The sequence below is a fragment of the Theropithecus gelada genome, chromosome 5 (assembly GCF_003255815.1).
Source record: "Theropithecus gelada isolate Dixy chromosome 5, Tgel_1.0, whole genome shotgun sequence".
Lineage (NCBI taxonomy): Eukaryota > Metazoa > Chordata > Mammalia > Primates > Cercopithecidae > Theropithecus > Theropithecus gelada.
In genome coordinates this window covers 3,297,100-3,317,603 of record NC_037672.1, presented here as the reverse complement: position 1 = coordinate 3,317,603, position 20,504 = coordinate 3,297,100, and the positions used below count along the sequence as shown (strand labels likewise).

The 20,504-nt window shown below is 58.8% G+C and overlaps 2 protein-coding genes across 2 annotated transcripts in view; both read right to left on the bottom strand.

Moving 5' to 3' along the window:
* Positions 1-3,657: 3,657 nt before the first annotated feature.
* On the bottom strand, positions 3,658-15,832 carry MSANTD1 (Myb/SANT DNA binding domain containing 1). The gene is made up of 6 exons (XM_025386275.1): positions 15,488-15,832; positions 14,759-15,185; positions 13,511-13,591; positions 10,673-10,937; positions 6,772-7,047; positions 3,658-4,525 (listed from the first exon to the last, which is right to left on the bottom strand). The coding sequence occupies exons 3-6, from the start codon at positions 13,524-13,526 to the stop codon at positions 4,285-4,287; spliced, it is 798 nt and encodes a 265-aa protein (XP_025242060.1). The 5' UTR covers positions 13,527-13,591; positions 14,759-15,185; positions 15,488-15,832; the 3' UTR covers positions 3,658-4,284.
* Positions 15,833-16,225: 393 nt separating this feature from the next.
* HTT (huntingtin) overlaps positions 16,226-20,504 on the bottom strand; it is a 165,105-nt gene continuing 160,826 nt past the window's right edge. The window contains exon 67 of the mRNA XM_025385370.1: positions 16,226-20,321. Coding sequence (XP_025241155.1) covers positions 20,108-20,321 — 214 coding nt within the window. The 3' untranslated portion in view covers positions 16,226-20,107. The remainder of the gene's footprint in view (positions 20,322-20,504) is intronic.

Sequence of the window (20,504 nt, the reverse complement as noted above, 5' to 3'; positions counted from 1 at the left end):
GCGTGAACCCGGGAGGCGGAGCTTGCAGTGAGCCGAGATCACGCCACTGCATTCCAGCCTGGGCCATAGAGCAAGACTCCGTCTCAAAAACAAAACAAAACAAAAAAACACCACCTGTCCAGTGTTGGAAGAGGATCAAGGAAGAATATCCCAATTATTTGCAAAGGTTATTAAAATGTTCCTTTTCTTTTCAAATACACATCTGGGTAAGGCCTAGATTCTCCATTCACCCCTATACTTCACAACCAAAACACCACCACAGTGGACAGACTGGAGCCTGATGAGAAGCCAGTGGGCTTCTCTTAAGCCAGAGATTTACAACAGTGTAAAACTATGCCACACTTCTCCCAAAAACTTTTTGTTTTGGAAAATACGTTTTTCATACAGTTGTTATTTATGTTAATATGTTGTGGGTTTATTGCTATTTTGAAATGAATACATGTTTTCCAAAGGTCTCAGGTTTAATTTCTAATAAGGTATTCTAATGTGTATTAATATTGGTCATTAGAACTCACATAAGCAAAAGTTCTTTGGTACTTTTAATAATTTTTTTTTTTTTTTTTGAGATGGAGTCTCGCTCTGTTGCCCAGGCTGGAGTGCAGTGGTGCAATCTCCGCTCACTGCAAGCTCCGCCTCCCGGGTTCACACCATTCTCCTGCCTCAGCCTCCCAAGCAGCTGGGATTACAGGCGCCGACCACTGCACCCGGCTAAGTTTTGTATTTTTAGTAGAGACGGGGTTTCACCATGTTAGCCAGCATGGTCCCCATCTCCTGATCTCGTGATCCACCTGTCTCGGCCTCCCAAAGTGCTGGGATTACAGGTGTGAGCTACTGCGCCTGGCCCACTTTTAATGATTTTGAAGAGTGTTGAGGGGTCCTCAGTTTGAGGACAGCTGCTGCTGGGTGACCTGTCTAGGAGTGGCACTGCCCAGGGGAGGAAACGTGTTCCTCCAGCTTTAGGAGGGGACACAAATTGTCCCTGGAAGTGGCTATACCACGTCCCACCAGCATCGCAGGAGTCTCCATTTCCCGACGTTCGTCCTGGCCTCCAGCAGCCACATGATCTCAGTCTGTGGTTCCAACTCCGCGACTCCGAGGGAGGCCAAGCGGTCTTCTCACGCTGACTGGCCCTGGACTTTTGGCCCTGTTCTTTCTTCATGTGAATGTAAAGATCATCGTGTCCACTTCAAAACCAAAAAGCGGTGTTATTGAGAGTATGGCTGGAATGACAGTCATGAAATGATGACATTGACTTTGGAGCTTTCGGGAGTGTGCTAAGTTTCTCCAGCTCAATAAGCTGCATCGTTCTCTTCAGTATGGGTCCTGTTCCTTCTGGGTTAAATTCACTCCAACTCTGAATGGGACATTTCCTCACTGTCATTTTCCACAAGTCTCAGCTGGTTTAAAGAGCTCCCAGTCTTTTGTACATTTGGCTTTCTGGGTATACAAAAATGAGATCTGAAAACAAAGGTACCTCTACTTTCTTCATCTCTCCTCCTGCTTCTTTTGTTTATGTATCTTAATGCATCAGCTGAAAACGTGAAAACAACAGGAAATACTACAGGCGAAAAGCAGGCACACCTGCGTGGCTCCTGGTTTTGGTTTTCAGTGTTAACACGCTGCTTTGCTGGATCTTATCAAACATTTTAGCGATGGCTAACATCATCATTTTTTTCCTCCTGAATGAACCAGCAACTAAGGAAGAAATCAGAAGGTTGTTAAGGACATGCTGCTGATGAACGGCACAAACCCCAGGAGATTCCACAGCTGAGTTCTGCCGACCTGAGGTGCTGCAGCCTGGAGGAGCACGGGCAGCGCCTGCCCCTTCTCTAAGGTGGTGGAAAGGGGCATGAATCACCGACTCTGATTAGAGAGGGCGAGAAGAAAACAGACCAAAACCACTTCTAACCCAAGCACAGCAGCGCCTCGCGGTGTGCCGTCCCGGATGCCTGGCAGCTACTGCAGTCCCAGTGCGTCATGGCTGACTCTAGAGCGGTTTCAAGGCGAAGAAGTCGCTACATTATTTAGAACCTCCATCTGCTACGTCTCGCGGGAGCGTCCAGCCTAACCTTCCTGCCAGGGCCACGGGCACCCTTCCCTCTCGAGGGCTTGGGGCTGGCTCGGGAACCCCGCACTGGCCCCGTGGGAGCTGCTAGCCAGCCTCAGTGGTCAGCAGCCGGGGGCAGGTGCCTGTGTCATGGCTGGGTTCCCAGCATCTAGGGTGGCACAGGTGCCCAGTGGGAGCCCAGTGTGTTTGTTAAGCAAATGATTTCTTGGGCAGTGTCTTGACGATGAGGTGGGTGGGTCCCTGAGCTGGAAACTGGCCAGAGCAAAAGCTCCCAAAACTCAGGCCCGCATCACTAGATGTGCTCGCATCCTCTGTCCTCCTGGGGCCACCCTTCCTTCTGCTTCTCGGCAGGCGCTGTGGCAGCCACACTGGCTTGCAAAGGCCAGCTCTGTGCATCTCTTCCCAACCACAGGGTCAGCGGCGTCATCTGGCATCTGGAAACTGGCACCACAGTGCTGGCTGCTGCTCCCTCCTCCCACCACTGCTGCCGCTCATTAAACCCTCACGACACTCTGCCTCTCATCCCACAGCAACGTGGGCCGAGTCCTCGTCACACAGGCTCTGGGGAGATCGCTGAGGAGGGTGGGAGCTCCAGGACCCTCAGAGCAAAGTGAATCCTTCTTGCCCAGCTCCCCTCTGGGCGCCACAGAGCACGCCGGCCTCTCCTTCACACAAGCAGGCCTAGGGCATCATCCTCCACACCACCATGGTCCACAGGCTGCTGCCACGCCCAGGGGAGCCCAAGCTACTCCCTTGCCTGGCTGACCTCCAGACCCCCTAGAGGGTTGGATAAGCTGCTGCTGCCTGTCACAGGATGACCACAGCACTGCCTGGCAGGATGCCTGCCTCCACGCCTGCCTCCACGCCTGCCTCTGCACCTGTCTCCGCACCTGTCTCCGCAGCTGTCTCCATGGCCTGCCCACCTGGCAGCCGGAGGGAGATTTTCTGAACCCTGAGCCAAACCATGCTGTCCACCTGCTGTCCACCTGCCAAGAACCTTCTATTTGGGCGGCCACTTGCCTAAGTCCAGGAGGTGACTCAAACACACCTGGCCCCAGCCCCCTTGGCAGCCAGGGCAAGAAACGCCCAAGTCCTGGCCAAGGAGGCTTATAGAGAATTCAACTTTTGGAAAGCTGGAGCTTCTGGAAAGAGTTTGCAACTGGTGGAAGGGCCGGCAGTGAGGTGAGCTTGCAGCTGTGGCTGCTCCACCGCCCCCCTGTCCCCCGCAGATGTCAGACCCAGAGCTGCACTGGCCGAAACACTCCCACTAAGCTTGAAAACCACGAACACTCCTCCCCACGGGCTGCGCCGGCCTCCGTGGCCTGGCTGCTCCTGAGGCTTACTCCAGTGTCCTCTGCCTCTGGGCCTTCACACTGGCGATTCCTTGTGTGGCCACTGTTCCCAGCTCCATGTAAGTCTGGTTCCGTGTCCTCACGCCAACCCCTCCCTTCCAGCACTTATCACAACCTGCAAGCATTTCTCTACTGACCCATTGGTCTTCCCCGCATGGGAGCATAAGCCCCAAGAGGCCAGGGCCTTTGTGTCATCTACCATGACATCTCCAGAACCCACAACATCCAACAGGGCCGTGCATGCGAGCAGGTGTTACGACTTTTATTAGTGTCATTGCTAAGGAGGCAGTAGAAACACCTGATGCTCCAAACAGAGCTGAATAAAAGCCTCCCGGAAGGCTCCCTGGGATTTTCATCAGGCATGGGAGGCCATTTAAGGACAGATGCAGAGGTCCTGGTGAGGGCGGACACAGGTTCCCTTCAGGGCAGAGCTTTCCCCCCAGCTCCAGCCTGCCCCGACCCATTTGCACCTGCTTTCATTTTTGGGATCCATCAATCAGGGCATCCTCACCAAGTCAGCAACAGCAAACCGTGCGGTCCAGGCAAGAATGAAAAAGTATACATTTAATATCAAAGCCATGTCAAGTATTATTGATAGTAACGACACTGGAGAGTGGTTCTAGGATGTTCTTACTCAGAGTGACCCCCAGAGGCCCTGGCCTGTGTCTGAGGAAGGGCGTTCATGCTGGAGACTGGAGCCTCACGGTCCCCAGGGCCTGGGGGTTCCTCAAAACACCCCTCGGAAGGGACATCCCGCCAGAGGCCAGGTGGAAGGCGGTCTCCTCTCACGGGGCGGCCCCCTTGCCCGCCTGGCCTGAGTGGCCTGCCCTGGGTGGCCCGGCCCCGCCGCCGCCACCTGCTGGCCTAGACGCTGGACTTGGTGATGATCCTCTCCAGCAGACTCATCATGCGTTCCTGCAGCTGCAGGCTCTGCACCTGCAGGATGTGCTGCTGATCCAGCACGCGGCGCACCTCGCGGCAGGTCTCCTCCACGGCGCGGCTCAGCCGGCGCTGCTCCTCCACCATGGCCTCCAGCAGCCGCAGCTGCTTCTTCTGCAGGTGGCAGCTCTGCACCTTGCGCTTCTTCACCGGTCGCTCCTCCGACCTGGAAGGACAGCGCCAGCTATGGACGTGCTGGCCACAGAGCCTGGGCACACCGGGGGCCTCACCGGACCCTCCCAATTATCCTACTAGGCAAATGGGGAAACTGAGGCCCCAGGGAGTCAGGTCACTTACTCGGGGTCTCATATTCCATGTGCAAAGGAGGGGCCAAAACCCGCCCCCTTTGACAGTAAGAAAGTAACAGGGGTGGCCAGGCACGGCAGCTCACACCTGTAATCCCAGCACTTTGGCAGTCTGAGGTAGGTGGATCACCTGAGGTCAGGAGTTCAAGACCAGCCTGGCCAACATGGTGAAACCCCATCTCTGCTAAAAATACAAAAATTAGCCAGGCCTTGTGGCAGGCGCCTGTAATCCCAGCTACTTGGGAGGATGAGGCAGGAGAATCACTTGAACCTGGGAGGTGGAGGTTGCAGTGAGTCAAGATCATTCCACTGCACTCTGCACAACAGCAAGACTCCGTCTCAAAAAAAAAAGAAAAAGAAAAAGAAAATGAAGAGAAAGAGAGGCCACAGGCATTGCCATCCTTTGCAACTAGCAGACGACCCCAAGGACCAGGGTCCCAGGACACTCCACACCCCTTCGGTCTGGAAAGGGCAGGATGTTCTGGGCTGCAGAGGGGCACATCCTGCCAGGGAGCACCCCTCACCCACCGAGTGAGTAGGTGGGGGCTCAACCCCAGTTGACGCCCAGGGGTGGAGAGGCTACACCCAGGCAGAGATGAAGGCAGGGGTGGGGGGTGCTGGGTAGTGCGGAGTACTCAGGACACCTGTAGGGAAGCCAGAGACCACCAGCTCCACCCGGCCTTAGGCAGATGGGGAAACTGAGGTCCCAGAAGGAAGGGCCTGAGATGTGAGCCCCTTTAATCTCCCGGCGGCCTAGAAATGGGGCCAGCACACCTTGGTAGAGAGGCAGGAGGACAGGCACCTAGAGGGTGTGGGGCCCACAAGAGGCCTGGGCTCTCTCCCCAGACCCTTGGAGCTCTGGTAGAGGTGGCAGGTAAAGGCAGTCCAGCCCTGTGGGCACCTCCTGAGCGCTCTGCTGCTGGGGTAGGGGCCACCCGTGCTCTCAGCAGACCTCCCTGAAGGGCAGGGAGCTGCCAAAACCCACAAACCCCAAGGCCCTGCTCCAGTGCCTGCTCACCCCTGGCCCATGCTCCGCTCTGAGCTGGGAGGGTGCAGCCAACCCCAGGGGCAGGAGCGCAGAGCTTTGGTCCTGATCAGGGAGGGCAGTCCTCACGCCCCAGCCCTGTGCAAGGCCCCAGGCAGCTGAGTCCGGGAACTGGGCTCAGTCCACAGGAACAACAAGCCATAAATCTCAGGCCTCCTGCTGGTTCCTTCTAGCTGCCAGCAAAAGCGTTTTTGTCTCGGGTCTTCAATGAGAAATCCTGAGTCAAGCAGCAGCCCCCGGCATGGGAGGTGCCAGCTTGGGGGGACCCTCCTCGGAGACGCCTTCCTCACCCCACCTCCTGTCAGAAAGACTTGAAGACCAGGGCAGGGCAGAAGCTGTGACTCAAATCCACCATCTTCCTGTTCTTGCCTCCAAATGGTCAACTTCTATTTTACCTTGAAAGCCCACCCCAAATGTCCCCTCCTCCAAAGCACCTTCTCTGGGCTCCCCAGGCCCACCCCGCAGGTGTCTGTCCTGCATGCTGCCTGGCTCCCAGCTGCCCTGTGAGCATCTCGCAGGCAGTCACGCGGCCGGCACAGGCGTGGTCTGAAGTGTGGGATGGACGGCAGAGGGGATGGGCCATCCCCACGGCAACACGTGATGAGGCGCAGCCTGACACCCTCCCCAGCGCTAAGGGGCCACCAGCCTGTGAGGGCGGGGTCCGTGTGGGGTGAGGGAGGCCAGGGGGCACATTCTTGGGTCTGGGGCTTGGTCTCCCTCCATGTGCCGGGCCCCGTGCTGCGTCTTCCCTCCCACAATGCTCCCAGCCACCCTCTGAGAAAGGTACTGATTTATCCCCATTTTATAGGAGGGAGACTGAGGCCAGAGAAGTCAAGGAACTTTCCATGCAGCTCAAAAGTGATGGAGCTGGGAGACGAACTCGGTCTGCCTGTGGACACTAAAGCCCGCCCTAGTCTGAGGCCAGCTGTCCCTGGAGGCGCTGCCCACAGCCACGGCCTCTGCAACCACTGCGACCGCCGCCCTCGCCGCTCCCAGTCCCTTTCTCTAAATGGTGGGGGCTGAGACACTCCAGGGCAGGGGAAGGACAAGCAGACACACTACCTGAACTTAAGGGACAGTAAGCTGGAGGAGGTGTCGGAGCGATCGTCCTCGAAGCGGCCTTCGTAGGAGCACTGGTTATACGGGAAGTACAGAGGGGTGGACTTAGCGGGCGGCGACAGGGACGCCTCGGTCTGGGATGTGGAGGGCCCCGGCGGCTGGCTGTCCGGCAGTTTGCCATCACAGGACTCGGGGACCTTGGCCAGAATCCCATCAATGGCTAGGTAATAGGGCCAGTCGGGCGGGGCGGACTCGCTATCTGTCATGCATTTTAATTTCCTGAAACGAGAGACACAAGAGCCAAGGGTGAGAAACAGAGCTGGCCCAGCCCCTGTCCTGCCCAGCCTCAGCAGAGGGGCGCACCGCGCCGGCACAGGCCGGAGCCGCTCTCAGCCAGCAAGGGCCTCCCCAGCAAAATCGGCCAGGCTCCAGGGTCAAGATGACATTGGACTTAGAAAGAAGCCAGGCCTCAGGACCTAAACGGGCTCAGATGTTAAAAAGGAAGCACGCGTCCCAGTATTACTAAGGTTACCTGTGCATGCTGGGAACTTGGGGCTGGTCCTATTGCTTTTTCCTCACTTTTCTGTAGTTTCTAGACTCTCTGCAATGAGCAAATACTGTTTTTTAAATAAGTCATTTTGAAAGGTAGAGTAATAAGGTATTATTGTAATAATAAGGTATTATAAGATATATAAGTATAGCGATAATATTTTGTAATAGAATAACTGTGCTGTTCGGGAGAGAATGCCTCAGGGAGCAACAGCCACTGGCGTTAGAGCACAGGCTTCAGTGTCCACAGCCCTGAGTCAGTATCTCATCTCCACACTTTGCTGTGTGACCTTGGGCAGGTTCATTCACCTCTCTGAGCCTCTATTTTTAGATCAATGACATGGGGATGATCGAAGTAAGCCCCTCCCCCAGATGCAGGGCAGATTTAATAAAGCAAACAGCAGGCTGGGCTCCCATGCCATTCTTGGTTGAACCTACAGTCTGGGCAGGAGCCTAGATCCAGCGCTACAACCTGCGACCTGCCCAGAGGCCCTGGAGTGGGCCGGATGGGCCCCTTCCCACACTGCCTGATGCCTCATTACCACTGGGACCCCCTGCGCCCACCTACTCCCACAGACAGGTCCTGCCCTCTGAGAGGCTAAGTCCCCAGGCCTCCCCTGGGCCTCTGGGAGGTCAAGGCAGGGGAGACAGGGCCCCAGGGCGGCCAGACAGCTCTGGCCAGGCCAGGAAAGAAGCCACAAGGTGAGGGGGAGGCAGGGGTCTCTGCCTCATCAGACCCAGTACCTCCTAAGGCCCAGAGCCCACCCCCTACTCTGCCTTTGGACAGAGCGCCCTGAGGCTGGGCTCCAAACCCACCCTGTGCTCGGAGTGGGCATCTCCTCTCTCCTACTCTTGTTACCTGCCAGGATGTAGCTACTGGTCCCTGGAAACAATAAGCTGGCTTCTGAATGAGGTGCCCCCAGCAAACAGACACAGCCAGATGGTGAGCAGGGGCTGCTGCCCAAGGTGGCACATGGCTGCGAAGACACCAGCACAGAGCGTGTGGGGCCGGGCACTGGGCGCCGATCCCTAACCTCTGCCCCAGGCTTCTCTCTCTGCCCTACTTGAGCCAGCCCACTCTTTGGAGAAACAAGAAAAGGCCGATTCTCAGCATAGGAGGCCCCCAACTGTACTCCAACAAACTACTCTCCACAGAACCAGCCACCCTCTCAGGCTTCTTCAGCCCAACAGCCTTAATATATAAAGAGCTCTTGTAAAACAAACAAACAAACAAAAAAAATGACAAAAGCCTCTGCTATGGGGAGGCTGGGGGTATAAAGAAAAAGGACAAAGATCGAGTCACCCAGCCACAGCTCCCTCTGCTAAGGATTGTGTGGCCTTGGGCAAGTCCTCTCATGCTCTGGGCCTCAGCTTCTCCCTCGGTGAACGAAGGCTGACTGTGGCAGCTCTGAGGGGCTGCCATGTGCTTCATCAACCGTGATGTGCTGTGCACCGGCGCAGCCCTTGGCTCGCCAGACTGCAGGGTCTGGAGTGGAGGCCCCCACTCTGCTGCACCCTCATCTCCCGGCCTCCAGGAATGGAGACAGAAGCCCTCCCCTGGGACTCTGAAGAGGCTTTCAGCATAAATAATGAATAACCTGGCCAGACACCAACCAGAGCCAGCTGGGGAGGCGGTGCCCGTGAATTCCTGAGTCAGAGGGGAGCCACCTCCCACCGCCCTCTGTGTCCCTTCCTCACCAGGTCCCTGAGCAGGGCTAGGAGGCCATGGGAACGGTGGGGCCGCGGGAACAGTGGGACCGTGGGCAGCTGCCTGCGTCCACTGAGCCTCTGAAGATACCCAGGCTCACACCTCAGCCCTCACGTCGCAAGCCAGCCGCTCAAACCCAACATCCGTCACGTTCAGCACCCTAGGTCCCGGCTTTGGGGCCTGGCTAGGGGCCTTTGGGCAGGGCCAGGCCCCGGACCCCTCCTTCGAGGCTCAGAAAAAATCAAATCAATACAACCGAAAGCAGAGACCCCACAGCCTGGCGGTCTGTCTGGGGCCTTGCTGGGCCTCTTCCCTGCTCCCACCAGGGCCGGGGACTGGGGCTCCCCTTCTGCTGTGCTGGAGGCTGGCTCCTCGCCTGCGGGGGCAGTGGGGGTTGCCTCTCCCACAAGTGGCTCAGGTGCTGCCAGCCTCTCTGCCCCGGGCTCACCTGCCTGACCTGGAGGTGGAGCAGCCCCTCCCATCCTGGAAGCTGGCAGGCTCTCCGGTAGCCCCAGGCCCAGCCCCGTCCAGGCCGTCCACAGGGCCAGGTGCTCTAGGCCGCCATTCTCCCCCTGCGGCTTCCAGCTCTTGCTGCCACCCTCGCTCTGTGCAAGACCCTCCCCACACCCAAAACCATCACCCCACACCTGTGACCTTCACCGCACACCCATGACCTTCACACCCTGCAAGACCCACACCGTAGCTGTGACCCCACCTGTGCCTGACACCTTCACCCCACCATGAGCCCCGCCCACCCGTGACCCCATCCTAATGAGCTGGGGACCCACACACTTTAAGATGCTGGGTGTGTAGGACCATAGCTGTCCCCTCCTCCGAGGTGCCAGTGCCTCCTTGGCTGGGTGGTCCCCTCGGGCCTTCCCTGCAGGTTGCCTGGGCAGGAAGGGCCCACCTGCTATGTGGCGGGAGCAGAGGTGGGGCCAGGCCGGGAGCCCCCACGCTGGGAGTCCTGGGCCAGGGCAGGGCTCCATCTCTTTCTTCTTCGCACAGTAAGCCCTGCCCACGCACTGGCCGGTCCTGTGCCTCACCTGGTGATTTCTGCGAACACCCCCCCCAACCCTAGGGCCAGCCCCAGTGGGGCTCACGGGCTCATGGCAGAGGCTCCGTGGATGTTCCACGTCGCAGAGCACGGAGCCTCCTTCTCACTTGCAGTCTCAATTCCCCAGTGGCACAGTAGGCCCCTGAAACCCCTGCTGAGCTTGGGAGCCTGGTGGCGGGGAGGGCACTGGCAGCCGCCGCCTCCCTATGGGAAAGGAGGGTGTGAGGTCAGTGAGCACCACCATGAGTGATGCTGCCTCCAAGGGACAGTGCCCAGACCGGCCATACGTCCTGGGAGCCATCCTGGCCTCTGCCCAGTACCAGCCCCACCCCTGCTATCCTTCAGTTCTTAGACCGGCTTCCTGCCCTTGCTGGGCCTCAGTTTCCTCACTTCCCCAATGGAAGGCTGCACACACGGTTTCCGTGCGCCCCGTCTCACCCCGTGGGATTCTGCCCATACCCGGCCAGAGGAGACCGACAGGCAGGCCAGGACCCACACACCCTCCCGAGTCAGAGCTCCGAGAGAGCCAGGAGCGGCCGCCACGCCCGGTGCCGCCTGTCCTGGGGGGCCCACACTGCGCGCGCGCCCACCTGTACTGGAAGGTCATGTTGGTGATCTTGATCTTGATCTCCTCGCCCAGCCTGCGCTCGCCGGTCATCTCGAAGAGCTTGCTGGCCATCTTCTCGTACACCTTGGCGTTGCGCTTGGTCTGCTTGAGCTCGTCGAAGAACTCCTCCCAGACCAGCATGAGGCCGCGCATCTCGGCGTCGGTCCAGTTGCGGGCCCGCCGGTGCTTCTCCGCCTGGGGAGACACCAGGTAGCCGGGCCCCTCGGCCGCCGCCATGCTCCAGGCGCCTGGGGGGTGAGAGAGTGGCTCAGCGAGGCCCCCGGCCCGGCCCCACGCACCATGGGCGGGAGGCGCCGCTCACGCTCGCTCGAAGGCAGCTCCACGCTCAAAATGGGGCCTACATCTGACAGGCAGGAATTTAGTTAAAAGCTTTTAAACGGGAAACGTCATTTTGATGTCACGTTTCCATAGCAACAGAGCAACTGCATAAGCTACAACAACAGAAACCTTTTAACTGAAAGCCCAGGAATCAGGGCCGCACTGACGGGCCATCAATATTGCAGCGAGCGGTCCAGGCCCAAACCCAGCGGCCCGGCTCCCAGCCCTGCCTCCCACCGCCGTCCAGGCGATGGGCCCCCAGTTCAGTGCCGCCCCGGCTCACGCAGGCCAAGAGGGGGACTTGGGTGGGACCAGGCAAGGAGAAAAGGGGCAAAAGGTGGGAGAAACAGAAAGGACAGGAGATGAGGAGGCTGAGTCCCCCAATGCTGGCCACTGGCCCTGGCGGGAGTCCTGGGCTGTGGGACCTTAACTCCCTCAGAAGGCCTCTGCCAGGCTGAAATGGGGCTCGGCCCCGGGACCCCTGGGTCTCCTGGTCCTGGGGTCCTAGGGCTGGGCCCTCACAAGAACCCCACATCCCCACCCTTTGCTCCTTTTGCTTCTCTTGCTCCAGCACCCAGGCGCCCTGGGCCTCAGGTCCGTGGACACTGGAAGCCCAGATTGGTCAGAGCCAGGCCCTGCCCAGAGGTGCAGTCACAGGGTACACAGACACAGGCCTCTGGCACCGGCTGGCGAGGATAGCAGGGACGGCAAAGGTGAGCTCTGTTTGAGACACAGGAGGGAATCAGCCCAGCAAGCCAGGGGGAGGCCACAGGGCACTCCTGGGAAGAGCCATGGGCATGGCAGGGCACAGCCTGGGTACGCAGGGAGCAGATGGGCAGCCAGATTCTGCACGGCATGTGGAGATGGGGCTCGAGGCCCAGGCTGGGGAGCGGGCCCTGAGGGACTGAGATGCCCCCAGGCTTCTAGGGGACCACAGCCTGCTGAGAGCCCCAGGTGCAGCAGAATAGGAGCGTGTGGCCTGGGGGTTCTGCTCAGAGAAGTGCCCGCCCAAAGGCATCAGCACCCGAAACGTAACACATGCAAGTCAGGCAGGGTTCTGTGGAGCCCACAGCACCTGTGCAGGATGCGCCGTGCTAGACGCGGTACCCAGGCTAAACGCCACTGTGGTCAGCAGAGGGACAGCGGGCATCCCCCTGCCCTCCTCAGGCCTGACCAACTGCAGGAGACTCTCAGGTGTGGGCTGCCGCAGCAAGGGCAGCTGAGCCTGGAGTGGGGAGGCATCTCAGCCTCTGCCCCTGCCCCTGCTGATCTCTGAGGCACCTTGGAGGTGGAACTAAGGTTCTCAAAAGAAGGACAGGGCAGGGGTGTGGCGGGGGTGCCTGGCCCCACTGTGGGTGCCCAGCATTGGGAGGGTGACCTGGGGCTCCCTCTTGCCCGCAGTCAGGATAGGAAAGTGTATGGGGCGGGCCCCAGGGATGTGTGAGGGACTCAGAGGGGTCTCCGCACCCCTACACCGGGTTCCTGGTCCAGGCCTGGCCCTACTATCAGCTCTGAGACTAGCCCAGCCCCTTCCATCTGGGCTCTGGAGACATCATCCCTACTGCCTGGCACGGGGCATGGGAGGGGCCCACAAGGCCCCCCTCTGCTAAGTTCAGCCCTCGGTGCTGGGGGCTGGCACAGAGAGCTCTGTGGAGTGCCTGCAGATGGAGTGACTAGAAGGCCCACCTCCTCTAGGAAGCCCTGGCTGCTCAGGAACAGGGTTTGGCCCTTTCCAGTGAGGTCGGAGACCTGTCCGAATGCCCTTTCCGTAGCCATGACTCCAAGGGCAGAGGTGGGGCTGGCTCCCAGCATCTCTTGGCATCTCCCGGCACAAGGGGTACACAGAAAGTCATGGGGTCCCAGCAGTGGGTTCTGGGTGCAGCTCTAGCGACTCAGCATGGACCTTAGTCATGTCCTCCCCCTAGCCTGTTTCCTCACCTCTACAACAGGGGTAACAGGATCTGACTATCTCACCCAGCATGGTGCTGGCTAAGGGGGCACAGCCCTCCCAGAACCCTGCCCCCTACCCCCTTCCACAAATCCACATGTAGCTGCTGGAGACAGCGTCAGGCCTACTGTCCTGGCTGAAGGGGGAGCTGCTGGCCAGTGGGCACCACCACCACTGCTGGGCGCCCCACCTGACGGCTCTAGAGGAAGCACCTATACCCCTGCCTGCCCGAGTTCCAGTGGGCACAGGGAGACAGAGCCCTGCCTGGCAGGGTGCCACCCCACACTCGCACCATCCTCCAGGCAGCATTTCCAGGGTAAAAGGCTCAACTCCAACCCTCTCTTCCTGGGCTCAGTGCACATGGGAGACCCTGGACAGGGCAAGCTCTGTGGCCTTTCCTGAGGCAGAGCCCTCACACCGACCTCCAATGTGAGGACAAGAACTGGGCAGGCAGCGGATGGCAGCACCAGGCACCCAGCTACCCCTGCCTGGGAGGGTCCCTGCATCTATCCCCTACTGGGGAAGGGCTCGTACCTTGGCACAGCTGCATGGCCTGCTGGGACCCTTGGTCGCTGCGGGGTCTCCTAGGGCCAGGGGCTGGGCAACCAGCGGCACCTGAGGGAGAAGGGGCAGGTCAGGCCTCGGCAGCAGCTGTCCCTGGTGGAGACCTGGGACGTAGGCAGGGTCCTGCTGTGCTCAGGCTAGGAGCATGCCCCCTAGGCCTCTATCCCTTCTAAATAATGAGGCTGGGCCCAGCCAGACTTTCATCCCACTCAGCATTTCTGGGTGGCTTTTCTGCCCTGCCTGACAGGCCAGGAGGACACAGGGACTGACCAAGGGAGGGGGCAGCAGGGCTCCTAAACACAGAAGCCCAGAGAGGAGGTGGGCGTCCCACCGAGGGGCACCTTCCAGGAGCAGCAGTGGTGAGCACAGCCTGTGCAGATGGGTGGGGATTTGGCAGCCGAGGAGTTCAGGGCTTGGGTGAAGGCAGAGAACCACGTGGAGTCCTGGGCCCAAATCATGGGGGCCCCTGGGCAGGCTCAGGAGCCTGGACTTCCCCAGAGCAATTGGGGCCAGGAGGGGAAGGATGTGGCCGACACTGCTGCCACTGGGGCAGGGTGGAAGGTTGGGCAGGTGGGCTGTCCGGAGGGTACAGGGGCCAGGATCCACCTCAGGACCAGCCTGTCCGAGCAGTTTTGGGGCCAGCTGCCTGATGAAGTGCGGAGGGCGGGGGCCTGTGCACACAAGGGGAACCCAGACCCGCAATTTTAAGCCCTCTGCCTCCAGGGATGCCCCGACCCTGACCTCACAGGTCCACGGGGCCCACCCAGGGCCCAGACACCCCCGACCAGTATACTTGGAGGCCTGGTGTGGGGTAGAGAAAGCCAGCCCCACCGGCAGGGCCTCCAGAGGACGTGGCTGCCAACAGGGCTGGGCCCTCTGGGCGGCTCAAGCCATGTGCCCAACAGGCAGCCAGGCCGCTGGGACTGCAGAACCTGGGGGACCTGCAAGGGATGCCCACATGGTTTCCCAAAAGAGGTCCTGGTGACGACACAAGGCCGGGCCCACCTCTGCCCACGGGCATTGTCACGGTGCCCACAGAGCAGACTCGTGGGCTCGCAGAGAACGCCTTTCCTTGGGCCCCACTGCAGGCTTCCCTGAGGGGTGCACCCCACACCCCCAGGAACGGGGCTTCCTCTGTCCTCAGCTGGCCATGTCACATCACGTGGAGGCAAGGCCCCCTACCCAGTCCTTTCTGTGGCGGCTCCGCCGGGTACTCACCTCCCCCTGGCTACTTCCCTCATCTGACTCACAGTGCTCCACGCTCCACACAGGGGAAGCGACTTCCAGATCCTCTTTGGAACAAAGCCAGTAGCAGCCAAAACCAAATACCACCGAAGGCACAGAGCGCAGCCCCGGCAAGGGGACAGGGTGTGCTCTCCGATGAGGAAGAGGAAGGCTGTGCTGAGGGCAGCTCTGCTGTGGCAGGGGGAGGGATCGCAAAGCCCACGCATGAGGGGTTCGCCACTGCTTCCCACTGGACCCCGGCCCCTTTTCTTTCTGAAATTACCAGGTGTGCTAGGTGTGCCAAGGGTCTGGCTGTCCACATCTGGACCAGGGAGAAGGGGGTGCTCCATTTCTCTGAAGTGACCAGAACTTTGGTAGCTCTGAAGGGAGAGGCCCCTGGGGGGCCCTGGAGCGGTGTCACCTATGAGACAGATTTAAGGAGCTCAAGTGGCATGCCCCGCCCCAAATGCTTTGAGCAACTGGGGGAAATTTTTACCCGGCTGGGCCTGTCCACCACATCCCTCTGAAAGACTGATCCCCATCCTGCTCAGTGAAAGGGGGTCCCTGCACGTGCCTAAGGACAGCAGGCAGCAGGAGCTGCCCCCTCGGCCAACAGGCCTCCGTCTCTGCTGGCACGGACAGCAGAGCAGGGAAAGAATGGGTGGGCGACCCCTGCCCATTCGCCAGAACCAGACAGGACCTCAGCAAACAGTAACTAAATACCCTGCACCAGACGAAGCCACAGTTTTGTTCTTGCAGGTTTTTGTTCTGCATCCCAGGATGACTACACCACCGACCACCAAGGCTTCCCAGAGGCTGGGCCGAGCTTAGAAGCATCCCTGCTGGGCTGAGCAGAGGCTTCTTGGAGTAGGCGCTGGTTCAGACAGGAGAAACAAGCTAGAACAGACGGGGCAGGCCCTGCGGACACACGGCAGCCCAGGCCACACCAGAGGTGGGACGTGCCAGCTGCTTTGGGGGGTACCTGGGAGCAGCTGGGTCAGGGACACAGGTTTCAATGGCCAAGGAGCTAGAAGGGTCGTGGGCCCTGTGAGAACACAGCTCTAGTCTGCTGGGCCTGATGACCTGCTCCAGTGCCATGGGCCAAGTCCTGAGGCTTGTGTGTGTCATATAAGCTTATGATGTCACTTGACCATGAAGGATCCAGCAGCTCCCACAGCTCCCATCTGCAGTGCAGGAAGACCACCTGTACTGTGGTTTGCGAAGGCCCTTGAAGCAGCACCCAGCCAGGCCCCTGGGGCCACCTCCTCATCCCTGGCTACAGAAAACACAGGGCTTGTCCTTGCTGGCAGCTGCCTGCGGGACCCTCCGTAATGTCAGATGTTAGCTGGTGGGACAGTTTCTGCCCCCGCTGGAGAAGCACTTAGGAGACAGTTTCCTAAGACTCCAGCTCAGCAAGGTCTAGGTTCTCATGAAGTAAAGCAAACCTCACACAGCAACAACTGATGGTTTCAATGTTTTTCCTTTAATTTGGATGTACAATGTTTGCAGCAGTTAAAAAAATTAAATATACATCTCTCGTCAGTCCTTCCCTTTGCTCTCAGAAGCAGTCAGGTCTGGGTGGGGCTCCGGGACTCGCCCATCACAGCCCTGCTGGCTCCAGGGGAGCTCAGGCTCAGCTGACAGTCCCTCTGACCACAGCGCAAAGCAATGAGACCTGGACAAGGAGGCCCCACGTGGGTCAGAGCCCACCCTCCGTAGGCAGGTCCACGTTGGCCACGATCCTCCAAGGCTGGCAATCACCACCCAGATTGCAGCGGGAGACTCTGCTTTTGGAAACAACTGAGGGGAAGGCGTTCCTTTGACTGCACCAGAGCGTGACAGGCACACGGGGGAAGAGTGGCCTCTGAACCTTCCAGGTTGCCTTCAGTTGTCATGCGGCGCTCTGAGCGGCTCCCTCCTTCCCAGGAGGCCCAGGCCTGGCGAGCGAGTGTCCTCTTCTCGCCTGGACCATCCTGAGCTCTCCAGGGTGCCTTGGCAGCTCTCAAGATCTTCCTTCTTCTCGCTCCCACAGGTGGCCCCTCCGGAGCACAGCTCCAAGCCTACCCTGGCCAGCAGCTGTGGTCCTGGGTCCTCCCCGCAGAGGGAGGAAGTGGGGAGGGACAAAGCCGGGTGAGGATGTCTGCTGGGCAGGATGCTCACAGGTAGCAGGAGCAGGCTGACTCCACCTCGCAGACACACAGAACTAACCTCACTCCGCCCCTCAGGGGGAGGAACTTCCACCTGCCAGGCAGCCACAGACCGAGTTATTGCTGTTTACTATCCGTCCCGAGCTCCGTGGGGGGCTCAGCTCAGCTCCAAGAGGACGAGCTGTTCATCGGCTCCGAGGGCTCTGGAATGACCCCTCCATGAAGGTGGGGGCGAGGGGTGTCCTTTAGGGCACAGGGCCTTCTCAGATGCTACATTCTGGAGGGGTTTCAGCTTCACATTTTCCTCCTGAAAGGACACATGTGCTGGCAGAAATGGGGGTGCACAGTAACAAAGAGCACTTGGCAGCCGGAAACGTCACCTACACAGACTCAGCTGGGCCCGCAGCGGAAGGGAGGCGCGTTTTGGGAAAGAAACGCGCTTCAGTGCATTGCCAAACAATTCTACCCTGGTTTCATTAAAGTCTTTCCTGATATTACCAGCAGCAAAACAAAAGCAGTCTCCCCACAGCTCACCCCCAAAACTTGACAACCAAATTAATCACATTTTCAACAAAATTTGGATAATATGATTGGTGCTTGCCATAGGTTTTTAGGAACGCGACAAAGTCTTCCTCCCTTCGGCAGAGTTGATATGGAGACCGTTTTCTCCGGTGGGATCCTAGTGAGCCATGAAGGAGCCCTGCTCTGACCAGGCCCCACGCCTGGACGCCCGTCACACAGCTAACTTTACCTGGCAGGTCTGAGGAAAGTCAACTTCCAGGAAGAACCGACACGGGCACTCTTGGAGGCCATGCATCTCTGTCTTGAGATGTGCGTGTATAAAACTACAGATGTGTCCATATGCACGTGCACGTGTACTTGACTTACGCATGGGTAAAGTCATTTTACTAATGAGCTCATATTCATCTCTGAAGCACACAGGCAGGCCTTTGGGAGTGGGGGACACCCACTGCCAGAGCGGGGTGTTCTGAGCCCCTTGCTAAGGACTGTTTTAGATCACGTCGTAAACAAAAGGAAGACAAACTCTGTGTTGAGCCCAGTGATATGCATTCCAAGGGGAATGGCTCCGTTTTACATTCACAGTGTTATTTCTTACAAATGTAAACATCTAGCAGGAACAACATCTGGCCTGTGATACGTCTGTCTCCGAGCTGTTGACATAACCTGCAGGGGAGGTGGGTGGGGAGCAGCAACGGTTCTGAGAACTTTCCCCTCATTCCCAAACCTTCTAGCAGGCTTTCCAGGAAGAAGCTAGGATGAGAAACAGGAGCCCCCAACCAATACGGAAGAATGGTGGTTTTCTTGTTAAAATTCAGTAGCTTCCCTTAAGGGCCTCCTCAAACATCAGACCCCTTTCTACCGCTCCTGCTGCCCTGCCACGAGGACGAGGTGGTCCTGGCTGGGGGAGGCCTCTGTTGGGAGCTGGTGGGAAAAGCCTCATACAGGCCTGTCAAAGGCTGCTCAGAGGAGGGGCTCCCTTTGAGCAGGGGCTCCCTTTCAGTGTCCCCTCATGTATGTGGGCAGCACACAAGTCCACATGTCAGCTGCTCCTCAGCTGCAACATACGACAGGGACGGGTGGAAGCTTGAGGGTCTCAAGGCAGCACCTGCACAGACTCCAGAAAAGCATTTCCTCCACTTACCATATTCAATACCCAAAACATCAACGGGCAATGACCAAACCAAGCCACATGACAGTCGCCAACCTCGCCTGGCTCGCCTCAAGGGCTGAGGAAGCAGAGCTCCTGCCCCATCTCAGAGCTCCCAAATCCAGCTCCTATGTCAGCAGCAGCCGGCCATCCAGAATCCACTTCCATTTTAATGACTTGGCTCCTCTGGGCCTGCAAACAGGAGGCTGGTCCAGGGACCTGGCCTGGGGTTAGGAGTGGCGGCTCTGACAGGGCAGTGGGGCAGTCTCCAATGAGCACAGATCTGCACTCTCCTGACTAAAAGGGGTCCCCGTGCAAGATGTCAGCTGGAACGGGGGCAGAAGGGATGCCAGGCTCTGTCACTAACAGTGCCAAGACGCCAAGCTTTGCTGTTGACCAAGAGAGGCTCAGACAAAACACAGCTCAGTGACACCCTTGGGGCATGCATCCATGGAACGGCAGATCCCAACACCGGCCAGCCAGCTCCTGGGCAGACACCGCCCCAGGGCTAGCAAGGAACAGGAGTGGGAGGCCCATGTCTCTGGACACAGCGGAGGCTGCTCACAGCCAGGGAGGGCTGGCCTTCTCAGCTGATAGGGAGGCTGCTATCCCTAATGTGGGTGGAGAACAACAGTTGTCTGTGCCCAAGAAGGAGGGGCTGCAGGCGAGCACGCCCCTAGGACAGTGGGGGCCTGTCCTTAGTCCTGCTGTGGCCACCTGCACACTAACGCCTCTCTACATCCCAGTCACCTTGTGAATGCATAAACAGGAACATGTACAACGGAAATGTCAGCGGGTGCTCAGGAAGGCTATGCCAGTGGCTACAGGAGAGGGAGCGTGGCCAGGGGCCCTGCCCACCTCCCCGAACACTGTCGCATGCAGCACAGGCCTTGCAATTCACATACTTTACACGGGCATAGAAAGAGTTACGTTAAAATTAATCTCTTTACTGATATAATTAAATTTTAAATCCTGAGAAGAAAAGAGAGAAGGGAGAATGGTGCTGGGTGTCTAGCACCCCCAGCCACTGGCCCAGCACATGCCATGGCATCTGTGCATACAGACACAGGGCGTGGCATGCACACCCCACCAGGAAGACACAGGCCAGTGTTCCCAAAGCCTGCTCACGGCACCTTCTACTGCAGGACAGCAGAGGGGCCAACAGCCAGCCTGCAGGAGGGAGGACTTCCGGCCCAGATGCAAGAGCAGCTGCAGCCTGGCAACACCCAACAGGTAAGCATCAGGAGAAAGGACCTGGTCACCCACATGGCGTGCAGCACAGCTGCTCCTGCTCTCTGGAAGGCCTCAGGCTCAGCCCCACCGGGACTGCAGATACTCCTTGCCTGGCCACTGTACCACAAAGAGCACTTCTGCCATATGGCAGAGACACACACGTTGCCTGGCCGCCCGCGGCATGTGCGGAAGCCCACAGGGACCAAGCTGGCTCGGCGGAGGCAGGGCACGGGGCGCAGATTTCTGGAGGCTCCAGCCCCAGCTGCCGCCTCACAGTCTCTCCCACCATGGCGCTCAGCAGGTGGTGACCTTGTGGACACTTCGTAAACAAGTCAGCAGCCGGTGATATGGGCTTCCTGGAGCTGCAACCACCTCAAACACAGACTGGAAGGCCCTGCGGTCGAGCTCCTCCTCTATCTGGTGTCTGTAAAAGTCTGTGGCAACCAGGCAGAAAAGGTTGACGTCCACCTGCTCCAGCTTTCCCATCCTGCTGATGACATGTGGGAGGCTGGTGCAGGAGTTAAGGAAAAAGGCCGGCAAATGAGGGGAATGCTGCCCCCCAGTCCTCACCTGGGAGCTCCTCTCCTGAAACAGCCTACGAAGGGGCCCAGGGAGCCTGGAGAGCCAGCAGAGCCCCGGAAGGGCTACCTGGATGGCTCCAGCTGCAGCAGCGCCTCCACCTTCATTCCTG

Bases quoted from the DNA above. Each gene is read 5' to 3' on its own strand.
- MSANTD1 (XM_025386275.1), bottom strand. The intron at 7,048-10,672 runs GTGGGCGCGCGC...CTCTCGTTTCAG, and splicing joins AACATGACCTTCCAGTACAG to GAAATTAAAATGCATGACAG. The intron at 4,526-6,771 runs GTAGTGTGTCTG...CTGTCCTTCCAG, and splicing joins TTACTGTCCCTTAAGTTCAG to GTCGGAGGAGCGACCGGTGA.